The sequence below is a fragment of the Ascaphus truei genome, chromosome 4, assembly GCF_040206685.1.
Source record: "Ascaphus truei isolate aAscTru1 chromosome 4, aAscTru1.hap1, whole genome shotgun sequence".
Classification (NCBI taxonomy): Eukaryota; Metazoa; Chordata; class Amphibia; order Anura; family Ascaphidae; genus Ascaphus; species Ascaphus truei.
In genome coordinates this window covers 114,180,465-114,196,179 of record NC_134486.1, presented here as the reverse complement: position 1 = coordinate 114,196,179, position 15,715 = coordinate 114,180,465, and the positions used below count along the sequence as shown (strand labels likewise).

The following is a 15,715-nucleotide window of genomic DNA, read 5'->3' as shown; positions in this document are numbered from 1 at the left end:
TTGTATTGTATTGTATGTCTTTATTTATATAGCGCCATTAATGTACATAGCGCTTCACAGTAGTAGTATACGTGGTAATCAAATAAATAACAGATAATACAAATAACAGATCATGGGAATAAGTGCTTTAGACATAAAAGTAACATTAAGGAAGAGGAGTCCCTGCCCCGAGGAGCTTACAATCTAATTGGTAGGTAGGGAGAACGTACAGAGACAGTAGGAGGGAGTTATGGTAAGTGCGTCTGCAGGGGGCCAAGCTTTATGTACAGTATCATGTGTTCAGAATATCCACAGTGCTATTCATATGCTTCTTTAAGCAAGTGTGTCTTAAGTTGGGTCTTAAAGGTGGATAGAGAGGGTGCTAGTCGGGTACTGAGGGGAAGAGCATTCCAGAGGTGTGGGGCAGTCAGTAAAAAAGGTTTAAGGCGGGAGAGGGCTTTAGATACAACGGGGGTTGAAAGAAGACATCCTTGAGAAGAACACAAGCGTCTGGATGGTGCATAACGAGAAATTAGGACTGAGATGTAAGGAGGGGCAGAAGAGTGTAAAGCTTTAAAAGTGAGGAGAAGAATGGAGTGTGAGATGCGGGATTTGATCGGAAGCCAGGAAAGGGATTTCATGAGGGGAGATGCTGAGACAGATCTAGGAAAGAGTAGAGTGATTCTGGCAGCAGCGTTTAGGATAGATTGTAGGGGAGACAGGTGAGAGGCAGGAAGGCCAGACAGCAGGAGGTTACAGTAATCAAGACGGGAGAGAATGAGGGCCTGAGTCAGAGTTTTAGCAGTCGAGCAACAGAGGAAAGGGCGTATCTTAGTTATATTGCGGAGGAAAAAGCGACAGGTTTTAGAAATGTTTTGAATGTGAGGGGCGAATATGAGAGAGGAGTCGAGTGTGACCCCTAGGCAGCGTGCTTGGGCTACTGGGTGAATGATAGTAGTTCCAACAGTAATGTGGAAGGAGGTAGTAGGGCCAGGTTTCGGAGGAAGTATGAGGAGCTCTGTTTTAGCCATGTTGAGTTTAGTCTCTGTATCACAGGGGAATGATCGGGTCCCAGATCACCCTGACTCAGGATGATGCCGCGTCTTGGTTTTGTCCCTATGCTCTGGTTCTACAGTATGTCACGCCTGTATGCCCGCAGACCTGGCAAGACCCCAGTACTGAGGTGGGAACGGTATTACACCACACACCCACAGCAGTGGGAGCAAGCCCGGAGTGTGGTATAGCGTTGCTGGGCCTGTAGAAAGAGTTGTTAGATATACTTGCAATGTCTGATGGTGCAAGCGTAAGAATGGTCGTGTCCGTGTGCCAATGTCCAGGGGTCCAGAGGGTAGAGTCGTCAGGGTACAAGCCGGGTCCACGGAGGCCAGAGGTAAGCGAGGTAGAGTTCGTAGCGAGGTTCAAAGGGGTACCAGAGAGCAGAGTAGTCCAGGACAAGCAGGGGTCAAAAGCCAGGGAAATCCAAGATAAACACAGGAGCAGGATACCACAGGGACACAGAGGGAGCACAGCATAGGTCAGCACACACAGGGAAACAGGAACTATGCAGAGCGAGGAAGAAGTGGACAGACAGGGATTATAAAGGGAGACACACCAATAGGAGAGAGGGGAGGAGCAGAGAGAGAAGTGGGGGACAATAGAGATAGGTCAGTGAGAGAAGAGGAGGGGTAGTCAGGGGAATGGCCTGAAGGGATTTGGAGGAGGAGTCAGAAACGTGACCGGCCAAACAAGCAGTGCGTGTGCGCGCGCCCTCTGTAAATTGAGGATGCGCGCGCACAGGCTGTGACAGGGAGATGGCCCGCAGACAATGAGAGGAGGGAGCAGAAGGGCGACAGGGCCTAGAGGAGGAGTGTATGCGCACGAGCTGACGGAGCGCACGCACAGGCCGCGTCCCCAGGCGCGCGGAGCGCCGCACCGCAGGCACCCCGCTGGAGGAAGGCAGAGGAGCGGACAGAGGTACCAGGGAAGGTGAGGTACTAGACGTGGGCACAGCGGGTGTCCGGGAGCAGGGAGCGTCACTGCAAGGGCTCGGCGACCGCACAGGCGCGCGAGACCTGCGGGGCATGCGCTGAGGTAGTGGGGGAGAGGTAGACGGAACGGGACAGGATTGGGAAAGGGGAGAGGGAAAAGAAGGGAAAGGAATCCCCTGAATCGTCACACAGTGGCAGTGTCCCTCTCTATGGGCATGTCCCTGCAGCAACCACAAGCTACACAGGGAGTCGGGACCTAGCTGGGGCTTAGGAAGGTCTCTGGCACAGACCCCTGCATATACGCAACCTACCCTATCTGCATCCCAGTTCCGACTGGTGTGATAGCAAATGCGCAAAATGTATCTATTCCCTGCTGCAGGGAATACTGGTGCCCTATTGGCTGTGAGGCATCGCATGTTCTTCAGCCCTATGGCCTTCTGGGGGCTGTAGTCCCCACAGAGCGTCTCCCCTTCTTGCCTGCGCTTGCTCTCTGTGCATGCGCGACTGCACTGCACCTGCGCAAACGTACCCTTGCGAGCGCACAAACATGGTGTCTCCCTGCAGATTGAGCCGCCGGAGCCTACGGCGAGCCGATCGCCGCTCCATACTCCCTCGCAGTGCCGCCCGCACCTGTCCCTGCCTCCGTTGTCAGGCGCGACCGCGCCGGGAGGTATGGGGACACAGGGCACCAGGGAGACCTTGATATATATATATATATAATTTATAATTATATTATATATTAGAATGCACAGATGGCCAAAAATCTTACAAATATAGCATACATGGGAGGGCTATTACCAGGGCCGGATTTCCCTATAAACCAAATATGGGAGCGTCACATTTTCCGTTTTTCTTTTTAAATTCACCCTGTGCTGGAAAGACCTTGCAAATTGTGCTTGTCAGTGGCATCTCTTCCTACAGCATCCCGCTATCATGGCTGCATGGCGCCGCGTTGCAATAACTATGTGACGTTGCATGGCGCCGTTACGTCATGATGCTGAGTCGGCTGAGCAAATGCCGAGTGTAAGGACGGCAAAAAGGTAAGTGCCTATGGGCAGCAACATTTTTATGACCGGCCCCTGGCTATTACACTACTGTTATATACAGATGTAGCCAATATTATTGCAAACATTTAGTCCACCTTATAAAAAATTAAGAATCCACGATATAAGGCACTATGCCTTTTTTTCATAAGCTGCATGGTCTGACTTCTGAAGACACCTGCAGCTTTTCCCTATCAGTAAAGTGTGCAGTTAGCCAATATTATTCTATTGTAATCAACCCCTACACTATTACTCTGTTTTTAACAATTACCAGCTAGTCTATTATGAATGTGCACTGCAGCTATAGTTCTGCATTCCATTCCCCAATGAATGCAAACAGGGCCCAAATGAAAAAATAAAAAACTGTGTGTATGTAACCCCTCTAATTTACCTCTTACTAACACCTACTGCAGAGGCGGGGGCCCGAGTCCTCTGTCTATATACCTTACCCCCACACGTGGCCACAGGACAGACAAAGGGAGGTAGGCTACAGTAATGTTTATAACAAAAGGGTATTTATAATGTAATTATCGCTAGGCGCCAATATAACAATATGATATTCAAAGGTGAGGATCATTCAGTACATACACAATGTAATTAGATATAAACACTTCACACAAGTCGCTGCGTAGGTGTGTGCGGTGATAAGCCGACCCTGCATGTAAGGGCCTGTACACACCGTTGGAGCTCTTAGATTGTGTATGAGTGTAGCAGGTCTGTACTTCGTAAATACTTCAGTACCCATTTACTTGGCTTGTGATGAGGATCCCCTCTGTCACTACGCGTGCCTCCTGCTGCTGTCAGATGGATGCTCTATTCCATTTAGCTAACTCATGTAGATTGCTGGCGGGGCTCCTGGTGGACCCTAAGATCTTTCAGGGTGCTGCAGCTTTTCACCTGTATGCTCTGCCAGAGCCTCCTTGGGATTTCCTCCCTTACCCCCGCCTCTCCAGAGTACAACCTCATGCCCGAGGCCCTGTTCATAACAAGTCACATCCTCCTGCACCAGAAGTGGCTCCCTCATGTAGCAAAGCAAGCTGGGAGTTGTAGTTTCCTATTGCAGCACACACAAGAGTGGAGGCAGTCAAGGGGCAGTGTATGTGTGTCAGCGGCAAACACTACAAGGGGAGGGGGGTTATTTATACTGTATTTCATCGATTCTAAGGCGCCATGGATTGAATTACAATTTTCAGGGCGGAAGAAAACTACAATATAATTAATACACTGATTAAGTACCACATATGCTCCTGCAGGGATATTTAAAAAAAATGAAATTAGAGGTCCTTACAGAAGGGAGTTTGGAATCAATCCTTTACTTATATAGCCATGGCTGGTCAGACTATCTTCTCTCCTGTCACATAAGTCCTAGTAGCTATAGGCAGTGACAGGCTATCCTGTGGGGTTTACCCAGTGGTGGGATTCAATTTTTTTAGCAACAGGTTCTCTCTCACGGAGGGGGGGGGGGGAAGAAGAGGGGGGGAAGAGAGACGGGGGCAGAGAGAGACGGGGGGAGAGAGAGACGGGGGGAAAGAGAGACGGGGGGAGAGAGAGACGGGGGAGAGAGACGGGGGGGAGAGAGACGGGGGGGGAGAGAGAGAGAGACGGGGAGAGAGAGAGAGACAGGGGAAAGAGAGAGAGACGGGGGAGAGAAAGAGAGAGATGGGGGGAGAGAGAGATGGGGAGAGAGAGAGATGGGGAGAGAGAGAGATGGGGAGAGAGAGAGAGACGGGGGAGAGAGAGAGACGGGGGAGAGAAAGAGACAGGGAAGAGAGAGAGAGAGATGGGGGAGAGAGAGGCGGGGAGACACAGAGAGACGGGGGAGAGAGAGAGAGACGAGGGAGAGAGAGAGAGACGGGGGAGAGAGAGACGGGGGAGAGAGAGAGACGGGGGAGAGAGAGACGGGGGAGAGAGAGATGGGGGAGAGAGAGAGACCAGGGGGAAAGAGACACAGGGGGGGAGGGGGTGTTAGAGAGACCAGGGGGAACCAGTGCAAATACGTGCAGCCTGCAACAAGTGCAAATACAAATGGACACATGCAAACTACACAAGCAGGCAAACAACACAGGACACAGACACAGGCAGGACACACACAGAACCCAGCCCCCCTCACATCTCTCCAAGCCCCCCCCTCACATCTCTCCCAGCCCCCCCCCTCACATCTCTCCCAGCCCCCCCCCCTCACATCTCTTCCAGCCCCCCCTCACATCTCTTCCAGCCCCCCCTCACATCTCTCCCAGCCCCCCCCCTCACATCTCTCCCAGCCCCCCCCCTCACATCTCTCCCTGCCCCCCCTCACATCTCTCCCTGCCCACCCCTCACATCTCTCTCAGCCACCCCCTCCCATCTCTCCCAGCCCCCCCCCTCACATCTCTCCCTGACCCCCCTCCCCTCACATCTCTCCCTGACCCCCCTCCCCTCACATCTCTCCCTGACCCCCCTCACATCTCACAATGGTGAGAGATAGGGGGGGGGGGGGAGCAGAGAGACCAGGGTGGGGGGGGGGGGAAGCAGAGAGACCAGGGGGAATCACTTCAAATAAGTGCAGTCTGCAACCAGTGCAAACAGGACACAGACAGGAGACACACAGCACACAGACACACAGCACACAGACACACAGCACACCGGCAGGAGACACACAGCACACAGACACACAACACACAGGCAGGAGACACAGACACACAGCACACAGGCAGGAGACACACAGCAAACAGACACAGGCAGGAGACACAGGCAGGAGACACAGGCAGGAGACACAGGCAGGAGACACAGGCAGGAGACACAGGCAGGAGACACACGCGGACACAGGCAGGAGACATGCAGCACACAGCCTTACCTCTCTCAACTGCACGCTTTTCCCCTGCTCTTTGGCCCCACCCCCAGGCTCCTGCCACCTCCTCCTGATTGGCTGCATTACACAGCAGCAGCCAATCAGGATGGAGCAAGCTGCCAATTCCCTTAGCAGAAGCTCTGCTGCTCTCTCCCTTCTCGCACCGGTTCTGCGAACGGAGGAAATTTTAGGTACAGGTTCGCAAGAACCGGTGCGAACCAGCTGAATCCCACTGCTGGGTTTACCCCCCTCATGCAGCCTCCTTGAGTGGCAAGTGAGGAGGTGACACTTGGTCTGTGTTGCAGCCAATCATGGTGCAGACCCTGTGCCCTCCCTATTGCATCCCAAATTATAGAGTCTGTGCCTTCCCACCCGGGCAAGGGAGAGGAGCTCAGCCCCTCCTGGGGCTGATTGAACCAAGATCTGTGCATTGCACAAGGCCTCAACATTATCTGCTGGCCAGCACCATTCCAAGGGCATGAAACCCATTCTCCACAATATGCAAACGCTGTTATACCATCTGCAGTGGCTGCATCAAATAAAGACCCCTTGTATATACTTCTGGCTAAGACGCAGTCTATCGGACAGATGTATAGGAGAAAATAACTTTCATGGTACGGACTGCCTGCAGCTCTACTGTAGCCTGCTAAGACTGTAGGCACTGTCACCACATGAAAAGAAACCAATGATCACCTAAAGGAGGGGGGGGGGGGTTTAGAAACAGTGCTACACTTACAAGGTCTATGTTTGTCTTTAAAGTCACATGTCAGTGTACTGGATGCTATAGCTCAAACTGTGATAGATGAATCCAGTGTAGTTGGTGCTGTGTACTGTATGTGCTACAGGAAAAGGAAACTCTACCAAGCCAGGTGAAAACAGAATATACAAAGAGGAAAAACTATAAAAAAAAAACATATCATGTAATTATGGGTCACAAATCCTTGTGATGGGGCAAAAGATGAGTGTAATGAATTGAGATGTGCAAAACTGTCCATAGTTCCTTCGCAAAATGTTAAGCGTTTTACCCCAAAATTTGATTACATGTGAAATGTTTAGCCAAGTCTCAAAGGGATAATAAGGTTGCCAAATAAGTAAGTATTCATCTAAATACTGTATCACTAAATATTGATAAAACATGGTGTTTGGCTTTAGGGGAAGGGCTGCTGAACAAAGAATTATATATACAGATCTAGCTAGACTTACTGTCCCTGCTGATGAATAACGCTATAAAAAGGCCCCCTTGCAGCCTCGTTTTTTTCAAAGACACCGATTCTAAGACGCATCCCGATTTCAGACATGTTAAAATGTGAAAAAAGGGGTGTCAGAATCGAAGAAATAAGATATATATATATATATATATATATATATATATATCACTCCAATGCATACACTTGGAATAAACTTGTAGATTGAACAGTGCACTGCACAGGACTTCTTGCAGATAATAACCTGATTATTTTATTCACAAATTATCTATGTTTTACTCTAAAACATAGATGTGTGTGTATGAAAGCTAGGTTTTATATTTTACTTGACCTCTTTCCTGCTATAGAGGCCAGCAACATATTGCAATGCATTACTGGCTCCTCTGTCAGTGCAGGGGTTAATGAATGGCTTTTTTCTCAGTGTTTCTTGTCTGAATGAAATGGAAAATGCGAGTGTATTATTTAAATGTTCCCCATGCATATTCTTATTTTGTAGAAATGTAAATACCGAATGAACATTTTTAATTCAGGATTTTTCTGCTAGTCTGCTTGATAGTGATTTGAATACAAAATAATTTCACTACTATGCATTAGATTCCTGCATCAAGCAAAGATAACATATTGTTTAGCACAGTATCATGAATATGGGACAGACTGTTCTTGGAAGAATGTGATCAGATGAATGGTATTTTTGAAGTGGTTAAAAAATAAATCAATATTTTTTCACTTGCAAGAGTTCCTGAGTAGTGCCCTATTCATTCTACAATTGTATTCACTGTAAATCATTCCAGCATTGGCATCCTCCCATTTATTTGCTTCTTCTTCTTTTCTTGTTACTCATGATTGGAAGTGGGAAAACGGGCAGTATTTGTGGTCATATAGAACTAGTTTGATTATGTGGAGGTTTGAGCAGAACCTGCATTTCGTGCCAACTGAGCTTGTGGATGTGGACTTTCTTAACAAATAACGCCAGTGCGGAGTCGGAATAAAATAAATTATTTTTAGGAAATCTTTTTCGGGCAAAGCATGCAGTATGAATGAGTTTAAATAGTTACATTTTTTTCACCCTCTAACAGATACCCAAAGGTTCAGAGCAAGATGCAAGAAGAGGTGGATAAGGTCATCGGCAGAGATCGGTTGCCCTGTGTGGATGATCAGCCATATTTACCTTACATTATGGCTTTCCTTCATGAATTAATGCGTTTCAGCAGCTTTGTTCCTGTCACCATCCCCCATGCCACCACAAAAGATACCAATTTAATGGGCTACGACATTCCCAAAGACACTGTGGTGTTTGTCAATCAGTGGTCAGTAAATCACGATCCAGTGAAATGGTCCAACCCAGAAGAGTTTAACCCATCTAGATTCCTGGACAATAATGGGTTCCTTAATAAAGACACCGTGAGCAGTGTGATGATCTTCTCTGTTGGCAAGCGCAGGTGCATTGGTGAAGAGTTATCCAAGATGCAGCTCTTCCTCTTCGCTTCAATCTTGGCACATCAGTGCAAATTCACTGCTAATCCATTTGAGAAACTTAATCTGAAATGTGACTACGGTCTGAGCATCAAGCCCAAGCCATTTATGGTCAGTATGACTCTTCGGGATGGTAATATGGACTTACTGGACAATACTGTGCTGAGGATGAAAACAGAGGCAAATGAGGAATAATATACTAAAAATTCTCTCTTCCAAACACTGGACATTTGAGCATTGGGGACATAAATAGTGAATTTAGATCCATAATTCTTGCCTTTAAATAATCCAAAGTATTTACCAGGTGAACTCAGAAACCAGACTTTTTTTAAACAAATGTACAGTAACTTTATGACTCCTATTTCCTGATTTATGTGAACTGCTGGCATGCACTGATATATATTTTTCCTATTTGATTCCTACTTTGAAAGCAGAAGTTGAAGACTGTGCGTACCTCTAAACAATGAACATTCTGCAGGTCAAAGCAATACCTATAATGCTGCAGTATATATTTGGTTACCATTAACAATACAATTTAAAATAGAGCATCACAAAATAAATCTGGAAGGGACACATAATGCTAGCACCTCCTACATCATTATATAAAAAAATAGAATGGACTAGCACTCACCCTGTCTATTATAATTCAGATAAGAGGTGCTATGATCCTGCATCTGTACTGCAAGATGCATATAACTATACAAAAACGAAATTGGATCCGCACTCAAAAAATTAAATCAAAGAAATTAAGGACTTCTGTTTTGATTTTGATCTCACCAAGTTTCTTTAATGTATCAAAAAAAAGCAGCCATACAGAAAATATCTCAGCACACACAGGGAAAGGATACCTTACCAGACACACACTGTTATATGTGCACACTAGAGCAACGTTTCAAGATCTCATGGCCCCTTCGTCAGTCCTTCATTTTCTTTGATTGAATTATTGAGTTCTGATCCAGTTTGATTTTTGTATACCTCCAACATGATTACCTTAAACCATACCTATTAACCAATAAATAGCTGCTTCTGCAGAACACCTTTTCCAAGTCTTAATGGCTGCTTTATGTGGGTTGGAGCCTAGAGGCCAGTAGAAAGGTTCGAAAACCTACAGTACCAAATAAATTAACCTTGCCTCTTTCAGTGGTGCATCTCAAAGCAAAATTTTGCTGGACCAAAGCAGCATTGGGGTTCAGCTTTGTGGAAATGGAGGTATATAGCTAATACGTATTACTTTAGATTGTTTTTCCTGCAATAATAATACATGCAATAATTATTGTGAATCTCTCCAAAAGTGAGGCGTAATGTGTTGAAATATATTTCTGCCAGATGTAACCTCCAAGAAGTAGGTTTTATGAGAACCCCCTTGGGTATAGTAACTAAGTTGTTGTTGTTGTTTTGTATTTTTGTTATGTTAGACACACAAATCTGCATTACCAATGGCAACATAACTTTCTAGACCTCTTGTAAGATCTGTTATTTGAAAAAGGAAAACTGCATCTGTAAAAAAGATCACAAAAATTAAACCTGTGGAAAATGTATTCATACCAGGAATTTGGCATTTTGTTTGCTGCTTGTTGGCGTAAAGCACTGATAAGCACATATTAAGATACGCCACTTATATCGTAATCTACAGTGGTGTAGTGTTTCAAAACTTTATCCTGCAGTGATTAAACACACACACAAGCATTACACCTGCCTATCAGGAAGTACATATACAGAACAAGTGGATCAAATTGAAAAGTTGTATACAATGACAAGTGTATTTTAAAAACTAATCGTTCAAAAAACCATGATAAATAATAGTAGTACACCATTCATTTGTGAGAATTCTAAAAATGTTGACACTAGTGGTCATGCCTCTTCAAAGCCTTAAGTAGGATAATTCTTGATTTAGCAAAGAATACAATACCAGTCTGAAACGGCATCAGATTGGGTTGTAGAGGAGAGAAGGACTATATGAAATAAACTGGGTTCCCAGTTGCTTAGTGTGCTTGTGCCCTACTTCCACCTCTGCTTGCCAAAAAGATCTAATAGAGGCATCTTTATGACCTACCTCATATGTTGACTGGATATGCTACTTTGTGAGCATTTATCTACACATGTTACATGTGAATATGTTTCTGGTAGAGAAATGTAGAGGCATTCATCTTTAAGGGGCAGTCCTGCTTAAGGCTAATGTGAACTAAGGACAGTGGTATGTTTAATAAGTTAAATGTTGTTGATATATAGCTTTCCAAAAATACAAAATCAGACAAGTACTTTTAAACACACTCTTTTACTTTTAACTATTTCATGGTCCATAAATAAATGCTTTAGATCAAGCATGTCAAACTGAAAGGCTCACGGGCCAAATAAACAAGGTTTAAGTTTATGTGGGCCGCAAAAACTTCAATTTTCATAGAAACGTAGGTTTATTTTGAAAAGTACAGTGTGTGTGTGTGTGTGTGTGTCACTAACTGAACAAAAAAAAAGCCAGATGTGAATGACTTCTGAACCCTTTAACCAGTGTCAGGATGCCCTCTCTTAACAATTTCTAAAGCAGCAATCCCGCCTGGGATCTTACCTGATCCGCAGTCCCTCAAGGTATTATATTGGAGGGGAGGTGTTCCCTACCTGTCTTCCGAGGTCTTCCGTGTGAAATTTGAGTCAGATCTGGAAGAAAGCAGAATAGGTTATTTCGGTGTAGGTATAGGGCAGTTATGATAAAACAGAGAGAGTGGGTGAGGGTGACAGAGAGGGAGACAGAGACAGAGAGGGAGACAGAGAGGGAGACAGAGAGAGAGAGGGGGGAGAGAGAGGGGAGGGGGGAGAGAGAGGGGAGGGGGGAGAGAGAAAGGGGGAGAGAGTGGTTGACTGACGGGCACGTGGGTGGGTGACTGACTCACCGGGCCCAGGACGCCAACCCCCGGCAGACCCCCCTGTTGGCGGCCCTGTCCCTCATTCTCTCTCTACTTCCCCCCCATTTTCTCTCACCCTCCCCATTCTCTCTCCCCCCCACCCCCATTCTCTCAATCCCCTCTTCTCTCTCTCCCCACCCATCTCCCTCTCCCCCCCTCCATTCTCTCTCCCCACCCATTCACTCTCTGACCTGCACAGACGCACACAGCCACTGATCTATAGACACTCACAGACAGACCACGCACAGACACTGACCACGCACAGACACACACACAGACACTGCTGGCCTGCACACACACACACACACAGCCACTGATATACACACGCAGCCACTGATACACACACACCCACCCACTGATACACAGCCACTGATACACACACACACAGCTACTGATACACACACACATAGCCACTGATACACACACACACAGCCACTGATACACACACACAGCCATTGATACACAAACACACTCTCCCCCCACACACACTCTCCCCCCCAAACACACACTCTCCCTCCCCCCACACACACACACACACTCTCCCCCCCCCACACACACTCTCCCCCCACACACACTCTCCCCCCCCCCACACACACACTCTCCCCCCCCACACACACACACACTCTCCCCCCACATACACACTCCCCCCCACACAAAGACACTCTCCCCCCCCCCCACACACACACACTCTCCCCCCCCCCCACAAACACACACAAAGTGGAGTACAAAGGCAGCGACGGATGTGAGTGACTGGAGGGGGGGGGGGGTCGGGGAGAGGGGAAAGGCCTGCGATCTGAACAGGCAGCTCCCCACCTCCCCCTGCACCCACCGCCCACCAGCGATCGTGCACCACCACTCCCCGCCCCCATGCCCATCTCCCGCACAAGGGGACCGGGGCAAAGGGAGCAACAGGAGGGGCAAAGGGAGTGCCAGGGGGGGGGGCAAAGGGGGGAGCGCAAAGGGGCCAACCCCCCCTGGGTCCCTGTGGCTGCCCGCCCGGCAGCAGACAGAGGAGCCAGGAGCGGGAAGACAGACACACACTCACCGTGTGCTCTGCACAAAGCGAAAGCCCCGCCCCTGGCTTCCTCTGACCTGCCTGCGACCAATCCCCTGCGGCCCGGCCGGCATTCTAAGCCCCGCCTCCTTCATTTAATCCCATGCGGCCCTTCATCCAATCCTCCCGGCAGCATTCACTCATTCTACTGTACAGTACATAAAGAATACTTACCAGCTGCCGCATCCTCCTCACCGCCGCCGTAACCGGGACATATTGGCTGGGCCGCAAAGATATTCGTTGTGGGCCGCATGCGGCCCGCGAGCCGCGAGTTTGACATGCTTCCTTTAGATAGTTTTTTTTTAATTTAATTACATAACGTGTTTGTCGGTGCTTTTAACCAAGATGGGCTCAACTCCAGCCCCCCAACAGGTCAGGTTTTCAGGATGTCCCAGCTTCAGCACAGGTTGCTCAATTAGTCCAAGCTTTAACACAGGTGGCATAATCAGAGGCTCAATCTTTGACTGAACCTCTGATTGAGCCACCTGTGTTAAAGCTGGGATATCCTGAAAACCTGACCTGTTGGGGGGACTTGAGCACAGCTGCTTTAAGCCCTGTTCTTTGTTTGCATCGTAATTATGATGCCATCAATGTCAAACAAATGAACACAACAAGCCAATATGCTCTGGTGTACCTGGGGAACAGCAATACATATTTTATTCACAAAATACAAATGACTAAACATTTTACCAAGAAAGACAGTTACACTATGTAGGTTTTTTTTAATTTGTGCCTGCTACATTGGACTATTCTTTCTACATTTCACTGTAGGTACTTTCTCATGTCTTCACTTCAGTACTTTTCCCTAACACCTTTTATTGCGAGTGGGGCCAGCTATGCCATCATATGGTGTTCCAAGTGCAAATACTTCACTTTTGCAGCAAAATGGTTATTTGGAATATTTATTTGAAAGCTCTTTTTATGATGGGACAGGGGATGCATTTTTAGAGCTGTGAAAAAAGAAAAGAACGAGAATAGTAGTCGTTTACTAGAATAGATTTTACTGTAAGGGAAGCTGCCAGAACAATTTGACTGCCCCACTCCTTCCTTACTGCAAGTTGAAATAAAGGGGGGGCTACATCTAATGAGAGGAAGAATGTTGGGGCGATCTGAAACCCAGAGAGATTGTGACGATGGTTTTAGAAGAATGGAAAGGGATGGACATATTTCAGCTTCATCTAGGAAAGAGCTTCTCATACAAAGAGTCAAGAGATTATCTTTTACGTTACATGCTTGTGATCTGTCATTGTTGGATGTGGCTTGCATAATTGTGATTGGCAATAAGGCTGTCTCCGGTAAAGTCTACACTTTCATGGTATAATTCACATGAGGTCTGTGGGTAAAAGCTGCTTTCCTAATATTTTAGGATCTGAAATGTCACATATAATTAAAGCAGCACTCTGTGCTACTCGAAATTGTTTTTAAAAACAAAACAAAAAATGTTTTACTTACCTGAACCGGGCAGACGCACGAAACTGATCTGTGGTCCCCTCAATTCCTGTACATCAAGATATTTTTTGTTCAGAGCGTAACAATACTTGCCTGCTGGAAACAAAATGGCTATGGGTCTTCAGCCTGGCCTGTGGCAGCAAATAGAAAACTGGAGAGGACATCACAGATTTCTATTGGTGACCATGGCAGCCTTGTTCTCAAATAACCCGAAAAGGCCCAGATATACTAAACTCTGTTAGGCTATTTAAAGTGACATTAACCTAAATTCATGTTATGTTAATTGTAACGATTATCCACTAAAGTTAATAACGGAACAGTAACCCAGTTTTACTCGTTTAAATAGCATACAGTTTGTACGGACGTTAGTGATAATAAGATGTAAAAGACCACTAAAAATCCACTAAGGTCCGTTAAGGTTAACGCAGGGAATTAGCATTGAGATATGTGGAGCGATGCTTGTGAACAAACCGGAGATTTCCTAGGTACTTTTCCACGTATTGTGTAGATATTGTATACCATTGTTTTTGCATATAACATTACCTTTGTGGTTCCTGTTTTAGGAAACGTCACTTTTTATAAGCCCTAATTTAAAGGGGCTTGGTGCATCTGACCCAGAGAATTAAACATCTTGTAGCTTGGGAATAGGAGGTGTCCTTGTTCAGGGCACCCATAGATCAGCTCTAAGGTACCCCCGGTACAGTAAAAGTAGAATTAATAAAAAAAATCATTTTGGGGGGATTGCTGCTTTTAAATGAAGGCGAAAGTTGTACAGCCAGACATTAAATCCCCTTTGTAGATTAATAATAGGCTGTGGTTTTATAAACTCCTTTTCTTAACGCTGAGTTTAGAACAGATGTTATTGGTATTGTTGACAAAACTCAGGTTCCTGAACTTAGCCCAGGTCTGTGAAAATTGTTAATTTTTAATATTTAGATCTACATTAGATCAGAGTTTTGTATAAGATGTATACCTTTTATGTATTTTATATGTCGTGTTAGAATATCGCAATGCTCTTGGTAAAATATCTTGGTGTTTCGCATAAAATAAGAACATGGTACAACCCATGCCAAAGTTGTCTTCCATACCATAGGACTTGTGTTACAGCTATAAATTGCTGATCATCCATTCATGTTTTTCTCTGTCACTGTTCTAGTTTCATTAGGCATATTTAGAAATTCTTAAGGTACAAGCAAATTATATCTCTATAACTCCATTTATATTCTGCTATTGACAATATAGAATGTATACAGGCAATAAAGCAATCAAACATCTGTACTACTGCTACATCAAATAAATTGTATTTACAAATTTCATTAAACAATATACCTGCAATTCGTAGTGGTTGCTTGTTTTTACTTGTTGTCGTGCATGCATGATCCTGTATCCCAGGATATATATGATTTCAGAATCAATGAGAGAAATTGAAGCAGCACCCAGCCATAGGAGCCAGGGTAAAGGTGAGTATAGAAAACTCTTTATTCTTTAAACATGAATAAAAAGGAGACAAAAACCTTCCTATGCGTTTCGCACTGGATGGTGCTTTATCAAGGAGTATGGTAAGTAATATGGTTTCAAATATTGACCTTAAATACACTCGGTGATCCTGGTGTCACGCATGCCCGCCCGCCCGCCATGAGGTCACGAGCACAATGAGAACCCCAGCCCCTGTATACACCTGGGTTGTCTTGGCAACCCGAAAAAACAAGTTGATGAAGTATAAAGAGATTATCAGACCATTCATGTACTTTACGATAAGAGTAAAGATATCATGAAATATACTAAATTAAAATAAAATAT

At 45.9% G+C, this 15,715-nt stretch overlaps 1 protein-coding gene across 1 annotated transcript in view; it reads left to right on the top strand.

Moving 5' to 3' along the window:
- The window catches only part of CYP1B1 (cytochrome P450 family 1 subfamily B member 1), a 34,685-nt gene extending 23,784 nt beyond the window's left edge, over positions 1-10,901 (top strand). The window contains exon 3 of the mRNA XM_075596480.1: positions 8,119-10,901. Within this exon, the coding sequence (XP_075452595.1) occupies positions 8,119-8,710 (592 nt within the window). The 3' untranslated portion in view covers positions 8,711-10,901. The remainder of the gene's footprint in view (positions 1-8,118) is intronic.
- Positions 10,902-15,715: the final 4,814 nt, after the last annotated feature.